Genomic DNA, 23,856 nt, shown 5'->3' with positions numbered 1-23,856 from the left:
ATGGAAGGTTCCAAATATATCTACCTGGAGGTTGGCGCACATGTGAATTCGTCGAATTTTATCGATTTGTAACACATACCATTACTTGTAACTCATGTCTATCTCATATATTTTACGGTCGCTATTGCGGCACCTTGGCCTTTTTCAGCGCGGGGACCTCCTCATAATCATCTTCCATAAAGGTCCGCAAGGCCTCCAGACCCTTCTCCAGAACCTCGGTCTCACAGACGAATCCAATGCGCACGTAACCCTGGAACTCTTCTCCACCTCCGAAGCAGAGGCTGCCCGGTACAAACATCACGCCCGTTCGCTCCAGAAGCATCTCACAGAAAGTGACATCGTTGATCGGCTTCCCCATCTTCATAAAGCGTACAAAGGCAGTCGTACCAGCCCGGGGCTTAACCCATTCACAAGCCCACCGGTGCGATTCGATGAACTTCTCCAGAATCGCGAGATTGGTTCGCGCCAGCTCAAGGTTTCGCTTCAGCAGATTATGGATGCATTCAGGCGCCAGTGCATAGCTGGCAATCGCATCATCAATCTGGCCGACAGAAATGGTGGTATAATGGCGAGATTTGGCGCAAGCCTCGATGATTGACTTGCTCCGAGATGCAATCCAGCCCACGCGGAGACCCGCCAGGCTGTATGCTTTGGAAGTCGATCCCGTTACCACGGTGTGCTCATAGCAGAAGGACAGGAGTGACGGAGGGAATTGTGGGTCTGCGGGGCTGATACTGTGGAAGAGAGGTCTGTACACTTCGTCGGCGAAGAGGGTAAGGGAGGATTCTCTGGCAAGGTCGATCAGTTCCTCGAGTGTCTTGCGGGGAATGATGGCTCCGGTGGGATTTTGGGGGTTACTGCAGCACAACAGCAGGATTAGAAATGCTCAATGACGACTCGAAGTCACGGATAAGTGACTCAACTCACTTGATAATGATCAACTTGGTATTCGGGCGAATCATCCCCTTCAGCTCTTCAATATCGAGCTGCCAGCCGTTGGCTTCCTTTGACTTCCACAAACTGACTTCCGCACCCAATGAGACAGGCACAGAGTAGAGCTGCTGATATGTAGGGTAGTGGCAGATGACATGGTCTCCCGGTCCGCACAGAGTGTACAGGGCCAGGAAGTTGGCCTGGATAGCTCCCGCTGAAATCAAGACATTGTCCTTGGGCAAGGGTGTGGGGGTTTTCGCAGAGTATAGGTTTGCCAAAGTCTGTCGGAGCTTGTCGGAGCCACGAATCGCACCATAGGTAAGTTTGGTCGATTGGAGCTGGCCCAAAGGATCGGAGGTCTTGTCTTCGGACAGTGCTCTGAGGTCGTCGATGGAGATGGATGCAGCGCAGGTCTCGGCGGTGTTGTACTTGGCGGTGAGTTCATACTTATCCATCCACTGTAGCACAGTTAGCGTCACATTTCACTTGCAATTCTCCAAGGACTAACGGTGCCACTTGAGTCATCCGGAAAGGCGGGGTGGTACCTGTTCCACTGCAAAGGTGTCGATTTTCACCATGGTGGGTGGGTATGTGGTGATATTGACAGACGGAATAATTTGAATGTTTCGCAAGTATCACCTGGTCAGACTGTTCGTGAATGGAGTCCGTAGTGGGCGCAATGGTTGTTCATCTTCTCTTGCGTCGCAAAGATTCGGGGGATTCCTTCCCCACATCACGTGCAGTCCCGCATCGAGTGGAGTAGAAGGTTCCATGGATGGCGGAGTATACAGTATAGAAAGTTGGAGGTGTAGACGGGGGATGGTACGTGATAGACGTGGGATGATGGAGTTATTCATGGGACGACATCCTGATCGGGCATCTGCAGTGCACTACCGCAATATTGCGACATATGCATTCCAGCCACCGTTTCAACCACTTTATCTCAGAAATCTTGGAGAGATATTTAGTGTAACATGTGTGCCGAGAAGTTCCCGTTGGAATAATTCGCAATGGTACCTGTGCGACGGGCAGTACGCCTACCCTGTTTTCTGAGTTGGGACTATATTAGTACTCTATGTATCACCAGGTTGGTGATACCGAAGCATCATATCGGTACAAAGTGCTATGGACTTATTTGAATTTGATGCTATTCGGAAACGACATGATGGATGGCTATACCGTCTCGGGTATAAAAGGACCAGACTGCACGTACTGCAATCCTTCGAGAATCAGCCTCTGCATTAATTGGGACTACTGGTCGTTCTGCTCATGCCATCTTACCTTACCTAGCCAACATGCTTGCTATCCTGCATAGTGGGTTTTGAACAGATATGTCGGCCTGTGTGATAGCTATGCCGGTCGGTTGCAACCCTAACCCGTATCTTGAGTTGCAATCTTATTAGCTGGGCCCCACTGCTAAGGTTATAGAGATTTTTTTTTTTTGGATATGGAGCTGGATATCAATGATGCATTGATTGGCTATCATAACAAAAGGTCCGAAAAGCAATCTGACACTTGTAGAATATTTGGTGGATTCCTTCCCTACCAAACGCATTTTAAGCATCCATTCGCTGCTGGTTACGAGTGGATTGGATTTAATCACGACTGAAATGCCTAGAAGCATATGGCTCAGGGCACCGAGCCCCCGAGTGTAGCTAAGCCTTCGCACAGATAAGCTGATTTGGTTGAAGGTTGTTGCAGGTGGGGTTGTTCATGTCAGATTCCACATGTAACGCTGATTCAAGGTTATCGGGGCATTCAGCGTAACGTTTGTGCTACAAGTGTCTCCGGGCTGAACTTTGTAGTAACTAATGCCTATTAAGCGTCAGTTGATGGAACTCCGAGGTCCGCATGTAGTAGCAGGCTTGGGATATCTCTCAGGTAGCAACCTGTCGCGCCTCCATGGGCTTAGCACCAGTGGCTGCTGTGAAGACCGTGATGGCAAGACCCATGACCAAGACGATGATGTAGGTAATAGAAGGGGTGATGTTTGACTTGTTTGAATTTGCTTATCTCTAAGAGTTTTTGAAGGCACAAGACTAGTGATATCGGCACTGAGATCATTTGCATAATACGATGAGATTAATACAGAAGTATATGGGTTTAAGTACGATCACGAGGGAATGAGCGATAGATGTGCAGCCCAAACTGCTTGTGTGACCTAGTGTGCCAGCATCGGCCTTGTAAAAGCTCATACTATAAGAGGCATAGACAGTGTGACGGTCAATGGCCAAATTGGCTGATGGGGTCTGTAGGTTTGTACCGCGGACTCTCTCCTACTCGAAGCTACGTTGAATCCGGGGGTGCTGGTACTTACTACCCATGGCCACTGGGCCATTTTGGATATTGCATTTAAATTCCTCGAAACTGAGCGGTAATCTCGCCTTCTGTTTGGATGCCTTAACCCCGAAACGGTGCCTGGCGCCAAGACAGCTTCTCCGCCCGCGTCATCTCCAATCTGACGCTCCACCTCCGCCTCTCCACTTCCTTGGAGTCCTCGCTCCGAGGCATCTGTTCACTCTCCTCTTACACCTTACACCTTACACCTTACACTCGATACTCCATTGCGACTAACTCCCTCCAGAGTTCCCCTTTCCCCGGTCGCCCATTGCTGTGTGTGGGTGCTACCCACCCCTGCTCAACATGCGGTCGACAACCGCCCTCTCCCTCCTCGCCCTGGTTTCCTCGGCGTTTGCGACGGTAGCATGGAGCGAAATATCCGACGGCAATCTCGTCCCCCGATCTCTTACGATCCTCGATGACAGGCCCCCCAACTGCCCCCCGTGCTTCAACTGCCAGCTCGATAGCTACAACTGTACCCACTTTGCGCCCTGCAACAAGTTCAACGGGAAATGCTCCTGTCCGGCTGGATTCGGCGGAGATGACTGTTCCGAACCAGTGTGCGGCTCGCTGGCTGACGGTGAGAACCGTGCTGTGCGCGATGGCGCATCCTGCGACTGCAAGGATGGCTGGAGCGGTATAAACTGCAATGTCTGCCAGTCCGATAGTGCTTGCGATGCTATGATGCCCGAGGGTAAAGACGGCGCATGCTACAAACAAGGTGTCACGGTCAACCAGAACTTCCAGATGTGTGATGTGATCAACAAGCCTATTTTGGATATGTTGGGTGGTCGGAAGCCTCAAGTGACGTTCTCCTGCGACGCCGAAGACAACACTTGCAACTTTCAGTTCTGGGTGGACCAGAAGGAGTCCTTCTATTGTGGCCTTGATACCTGCGACTGGAGCATGGAAACCGACTACGACAAGAACACGACCAGCTACAGGTGTGACAATGTACAGTGTAGGTGCATCGAGGACCGCTTCCTTTGTGGTGAGAACGGGTCGATCAACCTCAAGGACTTCCTCGCCCAAACCATCAAGGGGCCGGCTACTTTCGTAACGAAAGCGACCGCTGAAGGAACCAAGAGTGTTTTCTCGGAGCCCGAGATGAACAGCCTGATCAGTTCAGTGTTCGGCGACGCGAGCATTTTCCTGTCCTGCGATTCTGGAGAGTGTCTGTATAAGACCAACTTACCCGGCTATGAGCGCCCCGTCAAGAAGATCAACACTCCGCTCATCGCAGGGGCAATCGCTGGTTGTGCGCTTTTCGTCGTGGCAGTGATCCTGATTGTCTGGTATCTGACTCGCCGAGCTGCGCGTCGTGGTTACAGCCTACTGTCTCTATCGGATGACTCGGACGATGAAACAGCGAAGCTACTGGCGGAACACCGACCGGCAGCTTTGTACTGGAATGATGTGTCTTACTATCTGAATGGAAAGGAGATCCTCTCCGGTATTCAGGGTGCGTCTGCGCCGGGCCAGATCACCGCCATCATGGGAGCCTCGGGCGCCGGCAAGACAACTTTCCTGGACATTCTGGCCCGCAAAAACAAGCGTGGTGCCGTTCAAGGTAACTTCTACGTGAATGGCGAGAAAGTGGACGACAACGACTTCAGAAGCATGGTTGGCTTTGTCGATCAAGAAGACACGATGCTGCCGACCTTGACGGTTCATGAAACCATCCTGACCAGTGCCTTGCTGAGATTGCCGCGAGACATGAGCCGAGGAGCCAAAGAGCAGAGAGTTCTGGATGTAGAGAAGCAGCTCGGAATTTATCACATCAAAGACCAACTGATTGGCTCCGAGGAAGGCAATGGCCGTGGCGTCTCTGGTGGTGAGAAGCGCCGAGTCGGCATTGCTTGCGAGCTGGTCACCAGTCCCAGCATCTTGTTTTTGGACGAACCCACTAGTGGACTGGTATGATGCAGCACTCCATCGCAATGTGTTCAACCCAACTGACACTTTTCTAGGATGCCTACAACGCGTTTAATGTCGTGGAATGCCTGGTCACCTTGGCCAAGACGTACAATCGTACGGTCATTTTCACCATCCACCAACCGCGCTCCAATATTGTGGCTCTCTTCGATCGACTGATCCTTCTCGCGGGCGGACGTACTGTCTACTCTGGACCGTTCTCAACATGCCAGCAGTACTTTGACAAGATCGGATATTCATGCCCGCCGGGTTTCAACATTGCGGATTATCTTGTCGACCTTACCATGCATGCCGGTACCACACATTCGTATTCAGACGAAGTTGAATTTTCCGTGGATGGGCGAAGTGGCCCTCCTAAGACTGCCTCGAGTAGTCTAATGGCGGTCAAGTCTGTCGCGAGTGTGTCAAATGTCAGCTTCGAGGAGAACTCCAGCAGCATTGCGGAGCAGACCCGTAGACCGAGGAGCAAGCGTCGGGTGTCTCTGAAGCAGCAGCAAGATCGCCAACTGTACTCGCGCCGTAAGGAGGATCGTCCCTTTACGCCAAAAACCGATGAGGAAGATGCCACTCTGGATACAGCAGATAATGATCAGCAATGGATGCGTCTGTCCCGTCAAGCGGGCCACGTTCCTCCTCAAATTCTTGATGACCCGGACCAGCTACCACCCCCGGCACCTGGTCAGACCGATCTTGATATTCTTGTGGCCAGCTACGCCGATTCTGATGTATGTCGCTCTGTGCACGATGAGGTTGTGTCGGCTGTCCAGTCCGCGCAAGCAGCAAATGGATCAACCGACTCTCATCTCTTGTCTGGCACTTCAACAACACAGCCGATGAGCTATGCTCGCGTCAGTCTGGCCCGCCAGTTCATCATTTTGTCGCAACGCACTTGGCGCAATTTGTACCGCAACCCTATGCTGATGCTCACTCACTACGCCATTGCAATTCTTCTCGCTGTTCTGTCTGGGTATCTCTTCTACGGCCTGACCGACGACATCAAGGGTTTCCAGAACCGGCTGGGTCTGTTCTTCTTCGTCCTGGCCTTGTTTGGCTTCAGTACTTTGACCAGTCTTACGGTCTTTTCTACAGAACGACTTTTGTTTGTTCGTGAGCGTGCCAACGGATACTACCACCCCGTCACATACTTTGCGTCCAAGGTCGTTTTCGATATTGTGCCACTGCGCCTCCTCCCACCCATCATCATGGGCATCATTGTCTACCCCATGACCGGATTGATCCCTGCATGGCCCGAGTTCTTCCGATTCCAGCTGGTCCTGGTACTGTTCAATCTGGCGGCCGCTAATATCTGTCTGTTCATCGGCATTGTGTTCCGGGATGGTGGAGTTGCCAACCTGATCGGTAGCTTGGTGATGCTCTTCAGTCTGCTCTTCGCGGGTCTTTTGCTGAACCACGATGCCATCCCCAAGTCGGCTCTGTGGCTGCAAAGCGTAAGTCTCATCTTGATATCCAGTCGTCATTTTCTTGCTAATTGTGCATCAGCTATCCATCTTCCACTACGGCTTCGAGGCTCTCATCGTCAACGAGGTTACCTTCCTTACCCTGATCGATCACAAGTACGGTTTGGATATCGAAGTGCCCGGTGCCTCGATTCTGAGTGCCTTTGGCTTCGACACGCAGGCGTACTGGTTCGATGTCGCCGGGCTGGCCGTGATCGCGGGAGCGTTCATCATCATTGCATACGCATCGATGCATTTCCTGCTTGTCGAGAAGCGATAAGCTCTCAGTGATTTGATGTTTTCAGTGGAATGTTTATGTCCTTTGAGGCGTTGTAGTGTATATAGATGTTGCTAAGAGCATCGGGAGAGCTGAGCTGTACTTGTAGTGCAGGAGCCGAGTGTATATACCTGGGTAGACTATGCTCTGCGGTTATAGTGTGGTAATTTTATTACTATAGCTCACTAGAATCTACAACTAGATCCGCCTCGATCATTTTCCCAGCACTTGAAGCATATCTATACTTATCTGAATCTTTGTAGACCCGAGTACGAACATCAAGTCAGCTGGAAAGCGGGAGTGCGTGAGCGACGTCATCCTTTGAGGCTCACCCGAGATTCCTGTCTGCGCAAGCTGGCCTTTTGCACCAGTTGCTCAACATTAAGCACCTCATCATCACCCGATCTTTTTCTTCGTATTTTCAGGTACTTTCTCGGGACGACTGTGTTATCACCAGCCCCTCGGTGTGCTAGCGCGCTAAGACGTGACTAGTCCCAGGCCCACCGCCCGCACCTTCCATCGCACTTTCACAGCTCCGCCTCCCCATTTCTCGTTCTTCTACTCGTCTCCACCGCGGATTACACTGCTTCTGATTTGTGAGTGAGCTCTCCCCTTCATCATCTCCCTCACTCTCTGTGATTCCCCCGTCTTCCCTGAGCGCGGACCCCCACAAAAACCCATCTCCAATTCCGAACTGTGCGATCCGCACTCCTCGACATCGCCAACACCCCCTCTTGCTGCGGCCTTGCTCACCGTTTAATTTAAGTTCTCCTAAACCTCTCGAGGAGTCGATCTCGTGCCCATCATGTCCGGCGAGGCCTGGCTCTACCTGCTGGCGGTGTTGATCAACGCCGTCAACCTCTTCCTCCAGGTGTTCTTCACCATCATGTACAGCGATTTGGAATGGTGAGTCGCCCTGCTTCCGACCTGTCGACGCTCGTCTAGAGCTTTGTAGACTCTCGCTGGACCTCACTAACCCGCGCCTCCCCTTTTCGCAGTGACTACATCAACCCGATTGACCTGTGCAACCGCCTTAACGCCTACATCATCCCCGAAGCCGCCGTCCACGCCTTTTTGACCTTCCTGTTCGTCATTAATGGCTACTGGGTCGCTATCATCCTCAACCTGCCCCTCCTGGCCTTCAACGCGAAGAAGTACGTGCCACCGATAAAGCTTTGCGAGAGCTCCCACAATTCGTGCAGGACGAGGCTAATCTGATGGGGTTACAGAATCTACGAGAACCAGCACCTGCTGGATGCGACTGAGATTTTCCGCAAGCTGAATGTGCACAAGAAGGTTGGTGCTACCTTATCCCCGTCATTCTGATACATATGGAACTGACTCATAGCTCGCGCTATAGGAATCCTTCATCAAGCTGGGCTTCCACCTCCTGATGTTCTTCTTCTACCTGTACAGCATGATTGTCGCTCTGATCCGCGATGAAGGCCATTGACTTCGCAACAAAACCGAGTATGCAATGCGCCACGGCCGTCCAAACTAGCTCAAGAGATGAATTTTCGGCAGGGCTTTCTCCGGGGCGGATATCTTCTTGCCTTGTGGGAGATGTCTGCCGTATGCGATTACCTACCCTGGCAGCCGCCGTGTCATTTGCGGTACTATAATGCCGTTCGAGCTGCCTGGGTGGACTAATGAATGATGCGCGTGAATTCTTCGTCTTCAGTCTTGAGATAGATGGTCGGTTCGGGGTTGGGAGAGTAATAGAGACTATGTACGTTGCTGTATGGCTCTGGCACTGATTAGGAGTCTTCTCTTATGGTCTGCTTTTGCCTTCTTTTTGTCTTTGTGTTGATCTAGCCATGTTTTTCGGCCTGTGAGTTGTATATACCTCCCAAGCGGGTTGGCAATGAAGAGCGTACGATACCCAATTCTCCTCTGACAATAGCCTCTTTAATTAGGAGGTACGTAGGCGGGATGTAAAATTTGTACCTGACCGTTAACGATAATGCAACGTTAAAGCTGCTGCACGGCAAAGTCATTTCTTCGCTTTGTGGTTCTGTCGCCGCCCGTAAAATTCGATCCGACTTCTGCGTCTGCGGTCTCCACTCAACTCACTCCGTCGCGAAGGTGGGCATTGCTTCGACCTTCTCTCATATTCATCATGGCGTCTTTACTGGGCGCTGGTTATTACTCCAGCGATGATGATGCCACGGTGCCCAAGGCTCAGGTCACCACCGCAACCAAGGTGGTTGCGGCTCCAGAAGTCAATACAGAGGTTTGGTCCCCTACACTCTATCGCGCACTTCCAAGCTCACAGAGCCATTTACAACCTGTTCGATTCGTGCTCAGATAAGACTAACAACTCTACAGGACCATGCGCATATGCAAATGACCCTCGCCAACACCTCATCCCAAGCCCTGACCTACAACGCCACCTACGATGATTTGATGCGCCCGTCTCAAGGACCCGTGAACCCTTTCAAGCCAGCCGGCCCCGGAAACGGAATTAAGAGGAAGAATGTCCCAACCGGCTTTGCCGAGGAGGCTGCCATCAGCGAGTCGACCTTCGCCGCGCAGCACCGCACGTTCCAGAGCTTGGGCTACACGCGCAACCCGACTGCGCCGGATCAGTTTGTCGGAGACATGGATAAAGTTGCGCAATATGGGGGGCGTGATGTTGTACAGATGAGACCCAGCAAGGAAGCCTCGGCTGCATGGCGATCGAAGCGGCAAAAGAAGGGCGACTCGAGCATCGTCGAGGGCGAAGGCGCGTACCTTGGGCCCTGGGCGAAATACACAAACGATCAACAATATGACGAGGTCGAGGTCGCTGAGGGCGAAGAGCGCGAGCTGGCGAGTGATGAGGAGTGGGTGGAGGAAGACGAGACCCTGGCCCCCGCGGCGCCCATGCCGGCCATGAGCAAAGAGGCCACCGAGTACCAGGGCGACACATCCAAAGTCGAAACGACTGAATTCCACGGCTCCGAGCAGTTCGACTACATGGGTCGGACGTACATGCATGTGCCTCAGGACCTGGATATTGACCTGCACAAGGAACCGGGCAGTGTCAAAAACTACGTGCCAAAGAAACTCATCCACACCTGGAAGTCACACACCAAGGCCATCACCTCACTTCGTTTCTTCCCCGGATCGGGCCACTTGCTGCTCTCGTCGGCTGCCGACGGCAAAGCCAAGATCTGGGATGCATACCACTCCCGCGAGCTACTGCGGACTTTCTCGGGTCACTCCAAGGCCATCACAGATACGGACTTCGACCCTACAGGGCGGACTTTCCTTACCGGCTCGTTCGACCGCCAGATTAAGCTCTGGGATACCGAGTATGGTAAATGCTTGGGACGGTTCTCGACTGGCAAGATCCCCCACGTCGTGCGATTCAACCCCAGCCCGGAGCACCAGCATGAGTTCTTGGCTGGTATGTCCGACAAGAAGATTGTCCAGTTCGATACACGAACAAGTGAAGTGGTTCAAGAATACGATCACCATCTGGCAGCCGTCAACACCATCACCTTCGTCGACGACAACCGTCGCTTCATCACCACCTCCGACGACAAGTCCTTGCGTGCGTGGGAGTACGGCATTCCCGTACCGATCAAATTCATCGCCGAACCCTACATGTTCGCTCTCACCCGGGCGACGCCACATCCCAATGGCAAGTACGTGGCCTTCCAATCAGGCGACAACCAGATTGTCGTCTACGGAGCCACCGACAAGTTCCGACAGAATCGCAAGAAGAGCTTCCGCGGGCACAACGTTGCCGGATACGGTATTGACATCAAGATCTCGCCAGACGGTCAGTTCATTGCCTCTGGCGACAGCGGTGGCTTCGCTTGTTTCTGGGATTGGAAGACGGGTAAAATGTATCATAAGCTGCCGGCGGGCGGCAAAGAAGGCGGCGCCGTTACGTGCCTGGACTGGCATCCTCAGGAAACCAGCAAGGTGGTTACGGGTGCGTTGGACGGACTTATCAAGTATTGGGATTAGGCATATGACTGTGGATTCTTATACCAGCCCCGTCGAGGCGTTAAATCAATCCAGTTTTGCTGTTCAGCATGATATTCCCACCCAAACGTAGTGTACTTCTGCGTACTTCTCCAAGGCGTCATCCAACTGTCCGAGATCTTGTTTTCGAACGTTCCCTTTTCATCACAGACTAGTTTTAGATGGACAAGGTGCGCACCGTTGTCCGCCTACGTGAATCATACAGCCAAGGTCATCCATGTAAGAAGCCCCAGTGTGTGACAGGAGTTTGGATTCAGTCGTGCAACACTCGTATCGGATCAGACAAGTGTATTACTGTGAGATACGCTGGAGTGGCAGTGAGAGTCATATTGCCCAGGTGAGTAACGCATGTACATGCACATAGCCACCAACTAGGAGCCATCTACCCCAGTGAGTGTGCCCGGAGTGAGCCAGGAGCCTCTTCAGCCGGGTAACTCCGAGCCTCTTGGCAACAAGGCTGCCGTCGGTCTTCCTGGAGTCTTCTTAGATATGCGGAGGAGAACAGGATTGCCTGTTCGTTGGTGCCAAGGACACGTTTATAATTGCACACTTCACCCGTAGATCTCTCTGGGCGATAAGGTATGGCCTCGAACTCTAGTCACCGTTGACGCACCCCGCTTTTCTACGCCATCGCGCCACAAGGGAGATTACGTGCCTGTTAGGCATCTGGTTAGCCCTTAGCGCGTACTTAGGGGCGAGGCTAAATGACCACCCCCTTTGGTTTACCAATTAAAACACCCGGGCTTTTCATATGGTGAACTACTCTTGATTCCATTGACTGCTCGTTTATTTCCGGAGTACCCCAGCTTTTCAAGAATCACATTATACAAAATAACGTAATGAAAACCCCCATATGACACATAATATTGACGGAGTTGAAGGAATACGCCCGTGGAAGACCCGGGATGTAAATCAATTGGCTTCGAACTCCGAATGTGTCATTGAAATCTGTCGAATGGGTCCTATGTTTACTCTATACCGCTTCGGGGGAATTGCCCAACTGCAGCCTCATGAAAACACACTGCAGATACCGAGATGGATTTATTATCCAATTATATAAATTTTCTCGAATATTCCTGGTAACTACCGGCCGACTCGGGGCCCCGGGGGGTAAGTCGCCGGGCCGGTTGTTGTGCCCGGGCCGGGGACAAGCCGCGCGTGGGGTTGGCTGGTTCAAACCGGGCGCACAAAGCTAATACGGTTCTGGCAGGCGGTGCCTTGGGTAATGAAAACCTTACGATCGTGAAGAATGTTATTTCGCTTATATAAGTATATCAAGATGGATGTATAGGGGCGCAGTTCGGCGCGGTTTCGGGCCTCACTAGGGTTTCGCTTCGTAGGATTCGCACTTTCCACATTATGTAGCCTGGTGTAGCCGAGGTATACTGGAATTAACGTTATCAGACATTATTGTGGGGATTGATCCAGTTTGCCCTGTAGGGTATGTTCATCGCCACGCGCCAAGACTCAGAAAAAATGGGTCAATATGCTCATCTCCGGTCACCTCCACGTCTCGTGAGGTCTGGTTCCTTTTCCTCTTGTCTTCTCCCCCGGACTCTTGCTCGTTTGACCTCTCCCCACCCTTAAGCCATCATGAGTGTCCCGGAACGCCAGTCGATCACGCAAGAGCCCGACGTCTACAATGATCAGATAGACGCGGAAAAATATGAGCAGAAAGCGTCTCCTGAGGACGATCCGTTCGGCAATGAAGAAACCGGGGAAGTGAAGTACCGTGTGATGAAGTGGTGGTAAGTACTCCGGACTTTGGACCCTTTCGGCTTGTATAGTCTTGACTTTACGCGATATTGACCTTTTTGCAGGCAAGCTGGAATGCGTAAGAGCTCATCGTGGATCCCGGTCAATATTGAATGTCCAACTAATCTTTCTGTTCAGTGATGGTCGCCGAAAACATCTCGCTCGGTATTCTGTCTCTTCCCTCGGCCGTGGCAACTCTCGGAATCGTCCCGTAAGGACTCTTTATCCGCACTGCAAAAACAAGGCTGATGATTAACCAGGTCGTTGATTCTCATCCTCGGTCTGTCAGGTATCTCATGGTACACCGGGTACATCATGGGCCAGTTCAAACAGCGATATCCTCAGGTGCACAGCATGGGTGACGCTGGAGAGCTGCTTATGGGCTCGTTCGGTCGAGAGCTATTCTTCTTCGGCCAGCTGCTGTTCATGATCTTTTTGATGGCCAGTCACATCCTCACATTTTCCGTGTTGTTTAACACGATCACAAACCACGGCACCTGCACCATCGTCTTCGGTGTCGTTGGCCTGATCGTCAGCTGCATTTGCGCCCTCCCGCGGACGTCGAGTAAGCTGTTTATCATGTCCACCGTCTCCGCCGTTAGTATCCTGGTCGCCACAATCACTACAATGATTTCCATTGGTGTGCAAGCTCCGGACGACGTCGTGAACGAAATCACTACCTCGCCTACCTTCTCAGAGGCTTTCCTCGCCGTTACCAACATCGTCTTCGCCTTCATCGCTCATGTGGCGTTCTTCGGTATTATGTCGGAGATGGAGGACACCGCCCAGTTCCCCAGGTCTCTGGCCATGCTCCAGGGTGTCGATACCACCCTCTACATTGTGACGGCAATGGTCATCTACTGCTATGCAGGCCCCGACGTGGACTCTCCCGCCCTCTCATCCGCTGGACCCGTGATGAAGAAGGTCGCTTACGGCCTGGCCATTCCGACGGTACCAAATAACCCCCCTCCCCCCATCTTCATTTCCTCTTGATCCCCAATCTAATATCCTACCAGGTCATTGTTGCCGGTGTGGTTTTCGGCCACGTTGCTTCCAAGTATATCTATGTTCGAATCTTCCGTGGTGAGCGTTCGCACCACATGCACCAGAGGAGTTTGTTGGCCACCGGAACTTGGGTGGCCATCGGTCTGACGACGTGGATCATTGCCTGGGTCATCGCCGAGTCGATCCCGGTGTTTAACGACTTGCTGAGTTTGATTGTATGTTCTTCCAACGTTTACAAGATTGGTTATTGTTTGCTAATATCTTTCAACAGAGTTCCCTCTTTGGAAGCTGGTTCAGCTGTAAGTATTCCGATCATGAGGTATCGAATTCCGACAGGACACTAATTGTACGCAGACGGCATTCCTGCCATCATGTGGCTAGTTATGAACAAGGGACAGTGGACCGAGTCGCCGAAGCAAATCGCCCTCACGATCCTCAACTTGGTGATTCTGGGAATCGCCCTTGCTATTGTATGTTTGCTCTATCCTTTTCGAGGCAGAATTGCGTGCTAACGAGATCAGTGCGGACTGGGTCTGTACGTGTCGGGCAAGTCGATCAATGAGAGTTCGTCCACTGCCAGCTGGACGTGTGCCAACAACGCCACGTAAAAATTCACCTCTATCCCTGAGGACTGTCTCATAGATTTGTTTTGGTATTCGTACTGGCATAGGAGCTTTTTGGAGGTTACTATAGAATAGCATTGACTACGCGAGCCTAGTCGTTGTAAATAGATCATTCACTTGCATGGAGTTGTCACAAGGTCTTCTGATAACTTGTTCGCCTATTTTCCTAGTCAAAAAGAGCCAGTTCAGTATTACGATCGGGCAGTACGCGGTGAGGCCAGACCGGGCATCAGTCCCCCGGGCCGGGTACCCTCGGGCAAAGAGTATCCGACTTTCTGTGACTAAAAAGTGGCGTGGGGCGAGCACTAAAACGGAGAGCGACAATGATCGAACCATAGAAAAGGTTAGCTAACCCCACGAGTGCGGTTTGTGGGGTGTGGAGATCATTACAACCATTCGTATTGCATTAGAGAGAATCTCTCTCAATGACTCCATGGAATGAAATCCGGGGTGCTTGAAGGGATGTCTCTTCACCAGGGTAGCTCCAGGTGCTGAGCAGATGGTTTCGCATATTAGCAGCGCAGGAACATCAATCTTTAGCTCAATTACTTTGAGAAACTGCTACAAGTTCAGAATGATCTTCAGGAAATGGTAGAAAATGTTACAAATCGATGACAAGTTGTAGCCATGCCAAATAGTTCGGTGTATGTCAAGAACCGACCCTCGTAGTTCGTGAAACCAGCTGCTAAATGGGCTTAGATTTCCCTCCATGTCACACTCCAAGGACAATTCAATCAGAAATAATCTGATGCACCCGGGCAGGTCAAGCCAGCCATACCTAGCCAGCCCAGACACAAGTTTCATCATTGGCCCCTAACTCCTCAAATACCCAAAGGGAAGTAAGAATAGTTCGGCCTACTCTGCCAGGTTGCAACACGTCAACCCAACCGACTTTGCAGTCTACGAGCCCAAATACTTCAGTACCATAAGTACCGAAGCCACCATTGAGCATGGCCAGAAGCTCGCCTACCCGCGCCGACCTTGGAATGGTTGCGTATCAAACCAGTGCCATCATAGCACTCATATCGGTGTCAGAATGTAGAGTAGTTATCGTGGATCGATGAAAGTGGTGCTATTCTAGAACATGGTCGTTTACCAGATAACTCATACATGATGAAGAGAGACTCGAAGTTCCACTGAGTGGACGTAGCAGCTCAACCAGCTTTTCCGCCACCAACGGCAGCGACGTAAACGAAGACAGAGAGGGAACCAGTGATATCATGTTATCGGATTCGACCCAGTGTAGTGGATCGAATCAGAGCTGACGGAGTCGAGTATTTACACTCGCTACTGAGTTTCCCACAGCGGCAACAGCGTGGCTTCATTTCATTGCGCTAGGCCGGTCAATATACAGGTCACATTCGGTGGAAGGCGGAGGTACTTTAACTTTGCGCTACTTGCAGATGGCGTATCCGCCCCCCGAGATCTCCAATGTGAGCGACGAACCTGGATAACCCGACCGTCTGGTTCTTCCGCAGTGCCTTGCGCCGGCATATGTGATTTGTAGTCTGGGACCCGGAAAATACTCCTTTGCCATTGCATGGGCCCAGGCGCGCCGGAGAGAGTGGAGTGGTTCCTTGAACGAACGTATTTTGTTGAGCACCGATGGGACCTGGATGATTTCAGCTTACAATGTTGGGCATTCTGGCCGACGTCGACAAGTGGAAGGAGAATACTATATAGTTGCTTCCTAGTTCACGGTCGATGTATATGAAACGGGGACCCGCGGTCTCGGCCTCTGTTAATTTGCATGGAAAGGGCGCAGAAGTGGCGCAGAAGCCGTGTAAACCAATAGAGCAAGGTTCTCACCATCACTTTGGGGATGCCATTGGCCATAAAAAGGAGAATTTAGCGAAGGCTGAAGCTGAAGACCGCCTGGGCCTCATAGAAACACGCTAGTCCCAAATGGGCAGCGCTCGCAGGATCCAAATCGGGCAGACGAAAGTCACCTGACCCCATCCCGGAGTATTTGGTCTATTTACATGGATGACGGATCTACGGGCGAAGATATCCTCAAAGCAGTGGAAATCCCGTCAAGAATGAAGCAGAAAAGACCAAGACTGATGACAATATCTCTTTGGTGGGAGAGATCACCGTGCAATTCATGATTCATTCGGGCTGCAGCCCCTCGATGCAACATAATTCATACTTCATACACTCCATGATTTTCTTAGTGCGTGAGAATCGATCGTGACAACGCCAGCATCCTCAACCGTGTCTCTTTAACCGACCTGCGCGTTGGAGAAATCCATTTCTGCAGTCCACAAGTTAGCCACGTCTGCCCAACAAGCCGCACATTTCCAACTGCCAATCACGTACCCGGGTGCTCCGCCTTGAATTTCTCCAGAAGCTCCATCTTCTTCTGCTCGTCGCTGGTCATACCGCCGGACTCCTTCTGGCGCTGATCGTACATCATTTTCTCGACCATGGCACGGGTTTCGCCGTCCAGATCACTCAGACTGGAGTTCTCGGGCTGAATCTTGGTGACGTCGATCTTGGGGGCGCCGGTCACGACGTGCGGCCACCACTCCATCTTGTTTGCCTTATCGAGATGAAGGCTGACTTCCTTGCCTGGGGGTTTCGGGGTGGTCTCGAGGGTCCATGATGATTCGTCCACGACAATCGGGTGAGGGAAGTCGCCCTGCAAAGATAGGTTAGTCGGTTAGTCGGGGGTGGGAGCAGCGGTGGAGGGTCAACACGTACCTCAATGATGGGATCCTGGCCCTTGATCGCGATCTTGACCTTGGTCTTGGTCAAAGTGACCTGCATGTCGCGGCCCTTGATGTTGGCAGGAATGGGCGCGGTGACGTCCACGTCACGGATCGTCTGGGTCCATTTGTAGGGCAGCTGAGCCTGCTCGGCCTCCTCACGGGCCTTGCGTTCCTGTTCCTGGAGCTCACGCTCGGCCAATTCAGCCGGTGACAAATTCTCGGGCTCGGGGGCGGACATGGTTGATTGGCAGAAGGTGTGTCAAGTTGAAGCGGGAAGAAAGTGGTGGGGGTTGAGAGCAGCTGCGGCGGCCCTAATTGGCCGTCCCCGACGATCGATCGGCTTTTTGATTTCTATCAACGATAATCTCAACTTGGAATTCTCACTGCATAGCTGACGTTGCACATCACTTTTGTTTCCCGTCCCTTGACTGACCTGTACAAAAAAAAGGTATTCATAGCCGCGCTATACGCGTGTTTTCATCCCTTGCATGAGAGGAAGTCGATGCGGGATCCGCTATGACAGAGCTTCGTGTGAGCTATCCATCTCGGATCGCGGCCGTGTCCCTTACTGGGCAAAGCAGGACCGGCGCCTCCCGAGGTGACTTGACTGATCGAAAACGGTTCGGAATGCTGTCAAAATGGCCTGCAGGGAGGGCGATAGGTGATGGACGTGACAAAGACGCGCAGACTCGAATCTAGAAGGCATGCGACACACCGCTATGCACATACTATTGCATTGTGCAATGCCAAGCTGAAACCGTTGGGCACGTCTGCACGCTACTCAGCCGGTAGTGGAGACCGACACAGCTGTCCTTTGCATACACCGTTGACCGACTCGGCTTCCTGCAGGCAAGAGTGAAGCTTACATCTGGAGGAATGTACGGAAGTACAAAAAAAAAGGCTCCTATTCGAAGGATCCCGGAGAGCGATCAACCAGGGATGGTCCCCTTGGATATGCAAGCCTCGCGGCAGATGGCCAAATTCTAGAACATCACACCAGGGGTGCCGAAAAGTAAATAAATAACATAAAAGGAAAAAATGACCTTGGTCGAGGTGCTGGCAATGCCAATTGATCCCTGTAAACCGACCATAGCTCAAACTCCGTAGCGAATGTGTCCCAGTATCCCGGATCCCCCCCGCCCCATTCCGTGGCCGCTCCAGAGAATGCATATGAGCAAATTGTAGGAAATGTAGGGAAAAAAAATAGACATGAAAAAAACACCCGAGAACTCCGAGAGAGTGCAAAAGACAAGCGTCGTCAAGAGTTATCGAGTGGACTGTTTAGAGTTTCTGGCTTGCTCTTCCTCTGCAGGCTGTCAGTAAACTTCTCTCTGCATATGATAGTCGGTGCATCACCCGTGGATCAACTTACGGCGGATCTTGTCGATTTGCTTGTTGGTGTCTTCCATGAGTTGGTCCCATTGTCGTTGATAAGTCTCGACCATGCTGAGCGGCTTGGTGGTTGGCTTCTGAGGCTGGGCCTGCTTGGGCTTGACTTGGTCCATGGCGACGGTGATCGAAGTGCGTGATACAAGTGATGAAGTGTTGGGTATTGAAGGTTCTCGAGATCTGGAGGAAGCGGAGGTGATAACTTTGAAAGTCTGAGCAGTGCAGTCAAGAGCTGAAACGGCTGCGGCCCCCTTTATATGAATTTCTGGAAGCTTGGTATCCAACCCAAACGAGAAAATAGAAATTCAAAAAAAACACTTTAACTAAAATTAAAATCAAATAAATAACCAAGAAAAAAAATAAAAAATTAAGAAAATAAGAAATGTTTGCTCCGGGAGCCGGTCACGAGCCACAACTTGGTCTGCGCCGCCAACGCGTTCACCGACTCTCCCTAGATTCTCCCTAACCGCGTAACGGGATAGCGGTCCGCCTAGCCAGTCACTCTGAAAGGCCGGGTAAAACCCGGTATATGCAGGAATCGAGATATCCAGCCTCGCCTATTGGTTCTCTCCTTCAGCAGAGTTCAAAGCTGGAACTTGCGCCTGCTTTCTCCACACCCACTTTTGCCCCCACCCCCTGGATACACCCTGACCCCATCAGTGCCGGGAACCAGAGAGTTAAGCCCGGTGATGTCAGACCACAGTGGGGAGTGATCTAACTCCCGGCCCCAGTACTAGCTTGGGACCCTCTGGCTAATGGGAAGCCTTCCAGCGTACCGCGATCAAGGATCACTACCAACCGGGGGGATTTGATTTTGCATCCGCGCCAGCCGATCTGATAGCCCCATCCACGCTCTTTCTCTCGAGTTGACGTCTGAGGCGGACGACGCCCGACTGGGGCCGGGGGGCGCGCCGGGAGACCGGGTTGGGATTTCGACCCCAGCGATCCGCGATCGGATCCCGGACCTGCGACGCTTGGCACGTAACGGCACCCGGTGCCATTGGAGGTGCGTTCACCGACAACGAAGCGCATTGCGGGAGGTGGCATTCTCCACGTGGGATACAGCATGGCCGTTGACTTCCTTGACCGCATCGGTCAGATGGTTTATCGTCAGATGACCGTGAGATTGCACTGCCTCGCGATCTTCGGCACTTTTTTTGCATGTCGTCACCACGTCAGCGCGAGATTCGGAGTGCACCGTTAGCCGTTCTGGGGTCTGTTTCATTGAAGCTTATCTTCGGCTCCATGACTTGGATCCAGAGGAGGGAGTTGATACCGTCTATGGAAGGAAGTTGCTGGTTCAAGGCACACGCTCGGGTGAACCAAGTCAGCCATGAGCTCCATAGATATGCAGTACTCTATAGATCTACAGCCCCTTTGTTCCCAGGTTCGGCGTGGAGACCATTCATCATCCGCGCAGTAGTGTACCAAACTATAGGAATTTCTCCGATTTCCCGGTATTGACATTTAACCGAAACGGTACGATCCTCGTCACCCAGCAGCCAACGGTCCATGATCGTCGATCACCATCGAATAAGGACTTTTCATCGAAGGCCGGAGCAACGCTGGCACCAAAAAATGCATCGTCGACGCAAAGGTACCCTACGATAACCGGAAACGTGTACTTTGGACACGTCCATCAGCGAGAAACGCCCCGATTCGGTCTAAAGCCGTACTTCTCCCAAGGTCACCGGATTCCCTTCCACCCGGATCTCCACCAGATCGCAACGCCCACCCCCAGCAACGGTTGACCGCCGGTACAACAGCCCAGCTCCGTCCAATCCACGACCATCGCGTGCTCGAACAACAAGGCAGAAGCCGTCAAGCGAGATAAATGACATGCTGCCGCTCGGTCCTACCAGGCGGATTGAAATGGGTATTCATCTCCGCGATGGCATCACAAGACCGTGCCTGCTTGGGGCTTGTATCGGTGTTGGTCCTTCCGGGGACACATCACGATTGATATCTATGACATTAGCACCGTGCAGGGAGGTGTCAACTGTAACATCCATAGCGGGCCCACGTATGGCTCAGCCTCAGCAGGGATCTCGGCACGGAAGATGGAGCGAATCTCCTTACGGGTTCATATGCGCCGAGTAGATAGATGCCTGATCTTAAAGCCGAGGCAGCTCTCATGCCACACTTGGCTCCGGAACCCTAAAGGGAGGCCTACAAATGAAGGGAAATAGCTAGAACGAGTTGATTTCTAGAAATAGGGTATAGGGCCGTGGTAAGCGCCTCAACGGCATCACCTGTCTAACGACCCGGGACAACCAGCCCGGAAAGGGATCAGAAAGGAAAGAGTCATAAGCACTGGCACGGTGCCTGCATCCATTGGCCAGCCATGTCGTTAGACCGGTTTACAAATATGCAGAGCCGAAGGGGAAGGGGGGACTGAAGACGCCCGAGACCTGACATGCCCCGTTCTGCAGGCCCGGTCCGGATTGAAAGAAGGGAGGGGAAGGAAGGGAGAACAAAGAATCCGTAGATGCACCTTGCTGGAACGCTTCGGGTATTGGCCCACCCTAATGCATATATCGCTTCGGAAAAGAGTCAGGAAATGAGAAATAGACGAGAAATTTCAAAGTATCCAGAGATTCCCGCTGGCGCCGTGGTATGTGAAGATCGCTAAAGAAAACGAGAGGTGAAAGAAAATCAGATGGAGGTTGGTAGATGTGTACCAAAGAACGGGCTTCCCTGCAGTCTACTCCGACTCGTAGAGGGGACCGACGTGGTTAGCTCCGAGGAACAACGGAGACTGGAAGTTCGTCAGGTTGTTCTGTGAACCGTCATGTGCGCCCGCCTCGTTGTCCTCGTGAATATTGATGAGGTCGATTAAAGCGCTGGTGCTGATAACGGAAGTTTGGGAGGAGCCGTGCTCCACAAACTCAAAGAACTGACCGGCAAACTCGGCCATCTCATTGGCCACCTTGAGCTCGAGGATGCCTTCCAGCACCTGCATGTCCTTCTTCCACTTCCGCTCCCTCCGTGCCTTTTCTTCTTCGCGGCGGCGGCAAGTTCCGTCACGGGCACGTGCTTTCATGCAGTTGGGGCACAGATAGTTCTCCTCGCAGTAGGAGCACTTGCAAGGCGGATTGGCCGCCACGCATTCGGAGCAGACATAGACGGCACAGGCCTTACATTCCCGGAGGTGACTCGGGCACCGTTGGCGCTGATCACCGACGGCACGGTACTGAGGGCAATAGAAGGATTGGCATCCCTGCCAACGTGGCACTTCAAAGGTCGACTCAAAAGATGCAGACGATGGCGACGAGGATCCCGAGTGGTTGGACGGTGGGGCGGAGAAGGACCGGGCGGAGTGACGAGGGAAAAGCGACTGGGTTGACTGGTCACCGTTGGGTGGCTCGGAGACATTGTCGTCTGCGAAGGTATCACCTGGTGGGTCGTCGATGAAACTGCTGTTGGCTGAATCCTGACGCTGAGTGCGGAATGGGAGGTCATAGCCGGGGAGTTGGCTCAGGGTGGCATCAGATGATGATGACGCGTTGACCGCTTGGGTTTGGATAGTCATCTTCTCGAATGCAAGGTCACGATAGCCGCAAATGCGCAGGCGGAGTCCACGGAGGTCATGTTCGATGCAGAGAGGCTTCGAGCAACTCTTGCAGTGAACCTTCCACTGTGGCGAGTCGTAGCACTCTTGGCAGAGGTTGCGTGGGCAGGGTGAAACCTGTCGATTGGGCGGTCCTAGTAACCACTTCATCATCGCGAGATGCCCGGTCTCCAGGGAGTAGTCCGGCTGGCCGGGATCACCGTAGGCATACTTTGGGAAAGTTTTGCTCCACTCGCTGACGGTGTATTCAAGGTCCTCCCATCCTTGGCCGCGGGGCAAAGGTACGGCGCGTACTTGATCAACATCACGACTGGGGGTGCCGATGCTGATACCACCTCCACCGGAGAAAATCGGCTCTGTGCAGCACCAGTGGAAATTAAGGGCTGGGTGTGATGTGGATGCTGCTGCATGGAAGGGGCCGTTGTCAAGAGGATTTGAGATTGGGTCCTGCATAGAACTGGGTGAAAAGGTTGCCCCGGGTGCCCACCACAAAGAGTCCTGCGAGATTGGTGTGCTGTCGGTGGTTGATGCAGCAGAATTTCCACGATGAAGGTATGGACGCTCATAGGCACAGCTGGCACAGAGGGTTCGTCGACATCCCACACAGTGCATTAGGATGCTGCACTGCTCGCACCGTTCTGAGATTTCATCGAAGCAGTTGTCACATTTAACATTCTGAATAAACTGGGTGTGACTCCGGCGGAGATGCGCAGGGGTCATCTTGCCTTCGCCCATGTCAGGACCGTCCCCAGTGCCTATGGCCTCTCCATAGCATCCGGTGTCGCAGTTCTCCCAGAGCTTCCCATCACGCACGATTGGCCGCGCTGCATTTTCATCGACCGATCCAATCCAGTTCTTGCATCTCCAGAGTCGGTCGAACACAACCCAGACCTCGGGTGAGCCTTGGGGAACCCTCATAGAGACATACCCGCGTCTTCGATAGCATCTACCGGCGGGCGTAGTACACCAAGCAGTGTCGGTCCAGATCCCTAGCTTATGGCAAAGACTAACTAGCTCATGCGTTGGTTCAGAGTCAGAATCCTTGCGCAAGAGCGAAGCGGAAAGATACGGCCGTCGACGATGATGGCGGCACCGGTAGGCATAAAGACTCTTCAGCGCAAGTCGTTTTGTTGCAGGGGAGCTTCCTATATTCCTCTCCATATCCACATCATATTGCAGCCCGAACATGGTCAGATACGGGATGATGTGGTATTTGAGAGACACATTCTTGCAACCACGGACAGATAGATGCTCCAACGTCTCCCGCCGCGCATGCAACACGGTTGAGATGAGAATCTGACCCGAAACAGCGGTGTTATCGAGCTCCAGGCTCTTGAGGCATCCGCTGAATGGGATCACCACGTTCATAAGCAGTTGATCCAAGGCATACGGTCTTGACTGGCGATGTGTCTCTAGTTCGGACGTGCCCGGAATGATGATCCGGGTTGTTGGTAGCGTGCCTGACGGGAATAGCAGACGGAAGGAAAGGGTCTTCCATGCGGTCGGATACGAGCGAAGGAACGTGCGAAGGTAATGGGAGGTATGGTATAGCTTGATAATGGTGTCGGTCGGGATTTGGAGAAGTAGTGACTCCAAGATGGGCGCATTGGTGGTGATTACGCGCTCGAAGAGGGATAACGGACGTTCGGCGGGAACGACGGATTTTTGCAGAGCATTCTCCACGAGCTGCTGCGGCGCCTGCTCGGCGGCATCGAGATCCATGGCCATCGTGTCGTGGTGGACTTTGCATCCGAACCCGGGGAAAGCTACCGGTCTCGATCTCTCTTTCTCGTGCTCGTGCTCTCGCTCAGGTCGAAGGCAGGGACGCGAAGTCGCGGACAGGCTGAGTTACGGTGCAGCACATGATAAGACGAGGAGGCAA

General features: G+C 52.5%; 8 protein-coding genes across 8 annotated transcripts; 4 read left to right on the top strand and 4 right to left on the bottom strand.

Annotated features, from left to right (window-relative positions):
• Positions 1-121: 121 nt before the first annotated feature.
• N7498_006737 (uncharacterized protein) lies at positions 122-1,511 on the bottom strand (the record flags this gene model as incomplete). The annotated part of the gene is made up of 3 exons (XM_058453799.1): positions 122-857; positions 928-1,391; positions 1,479-1,511. 3 exons carry the CDS (start codon positions 1,509-1,511, stop codon positions 122-124), a joined length of 1,233 nt encoding a protein of 410 aa, XP_058307990.1.
• Positions 1,512-3,576: 2,065 nt separating this feature from the next.
• N7498_006736 (putative ATP-dependent permease ADP1) lies at positions 3,577-6,945 on the top strand (the record flags this gene model as incomplete). Its single annotated transcript, XM_058453798.1, has 3 exons — positions 3,577-5,190; positions 5,244-6,656; positions 6,709-6,945. 3 exons carry the CDS (start codon positions 3,577-3,579, stop codon positions 6,943-6,945), a joined length of 3,264 nt encoding a protein of 1,087 aa, XP_058307989.1.
• Positions 6,946-7,474: 529 nt separating this feature from the next.
• On the top strand, positions 7,475-8,496 carry N7498_006735 (cornichon family protein). The gene is made up of 5 exons (XM_058453797.1): positions 7,475-7,538; positions 7,709-7,848; positions 7,941-8,096; positions 8,172-8,238; positions 8,303-8,496. Exons 2-5 carry the CDS (start codon positions 7,748-7,750, stop codon positions 8,393-8,395), a joined length of 417 nt encoding a protein of 138 aa, XP_058307988.1. The 5' UTR covers positions 7,475-7,538; positions 7,709-7,747; the 3' UTR covers positions 8,396-8,496.
• A 565-nt stretch (positions 8,497-9,061) lies between these two features.
• Positions 9,062-10,902, top strand: N7498_006734 (WD40 repeat domain-containing protein; the record flags this gene model as incomplete). Its single annotated transcript, XM_058453796.1, has 2 exons — positions 9,062-9,175; positions 9,271-10,902. The coding sequence occupies 2 exons, from the start codon at positions 9,062-9,064 to the stop codon at positions 10,900-10,902; spliced, it is 1,746 nt and encodes a 581-aa protein (XP_058307987.1).
• A 1,611-nt stretch (positions 10,903-12,513) lies between these two features.
• Positions 12,514-14,288, top strand: N7498_006733 (uncharacterized protein; the record flags this gene model as incomplete). The annotated part of the gene is made up of 8 exons (XM_058453795.1): positions 12,514-12,668; positions 12,741-12,754; positions 12,814-12,886; positions 12,936-13,626; positions 13,692-13,895; positions 13,952-13,979; positions 14,035-14,150; positions 14,202-14,288. 8 exons carry the CDS (start codon positions 12,514-12,516, stop codon positions 14,286-14,288), a joined length of 1,368 nt encoding a protein of 455 aa, XP_058307986.1.
• A 2,149-nt stretch (positions 14,289-16,437) lies between these two features.
• N7498_006732 (NudC domain-containing protein) lies at positions 16,438-17,252 on the bottom strand (the record flags this gene model as incomplete). Its single annotated transcript, XM_058453794.1, has 3 exons — positions 16,438-16,557; positions 16,623-16,944; positions 17,007-17,252. The coding sequence occupies 3 exons, from the start codon at positions 17,250-17,252 to the stop codon at positions 16,526-16,528; spliced, it is 600 nt and encodes a 199-aa protein (XP_058307985.1). The 3' UTR covers positions 16,438-16,525.
• A 1,027-nt stretch (positions 17,253-18,279) lies between these two features.
• N7498_006731 (uncharacterized protein) lies at positions 18,280-19,495 on the bottom strand (the record flags this gene model as incomplete). The annotated part of the gene is made up of 3 exons (XM_058453793.1): positions 18,280-18,320; positions 18,387-18,605; positions 19,180-19,495. 3 exons carry the CDS (start codon positions 19,493-19,495, stop codon positions 18,280-18,282), a joined length of 576 nt encoding a protein of 191 aa, XP_058307984.1.
• A 1,612-nt stretch (positions 19,496-21,107) lies between these two features.
• N7498_006730 (uncharacterized protein) lies at positions 21,108-23,702 on the bottom strand (the record flags this gene model as incomplete). Its single annotated transcript, XM_058453792.1, has 1 exon — positions 21,108-23,702. One exon carries the CDS (start codon positions 23,700-23,702, stop codon positions 21,108-21,110), a length of 2,595 nt encoding a protein of 864 aa, XP_058307983.1.
• Between the last annotated feature and the right edge of the window lie 154 nt (positions 23,703-23,856).

Source organism: Penicillium cinerascens (assembly GCF_028974065.1).
Source record: "Penicillium cinerascens strain IBT 15544 chromosome Unknown contig_6_segment0_segment0, whole genome shotgun sequence".
Lineage (NCBI taxonomy): Eukaryota > Fungi > Ascomycota > Eurotiomycetes > Eurotiales > Aspergillaceae > Penicillium > Penicillium cinerascens.
This window is presented reverse-complemented; position numbering and strand designations above follow the sequence as displayed.

Bases quoted from the DNA above. Each gene is read 5' to 3' on its own strand.
- N7498_006735 (XM_058453797.1), top strand. From the start codon at position 7,748: ATGTCCGGCGAGGCCTGGCTCTACCTGCTGGCGGTGTTGATCAACGCC. The intron at 7,849-7,940 runs GTGAGTCGCCCT...CCCTTTTCGCAG, and splicing joins ATGTACAGCGATTTGGAATG to TGACTACATCAACCCGATTG. The intron at 8,239-8,302 runs GTTGGTGCTACC...CTCGCGCTATAG, and splicing joins AGCTGAATGTGCACAAGAAG to GAATCCTTCATCAAGCTGGG.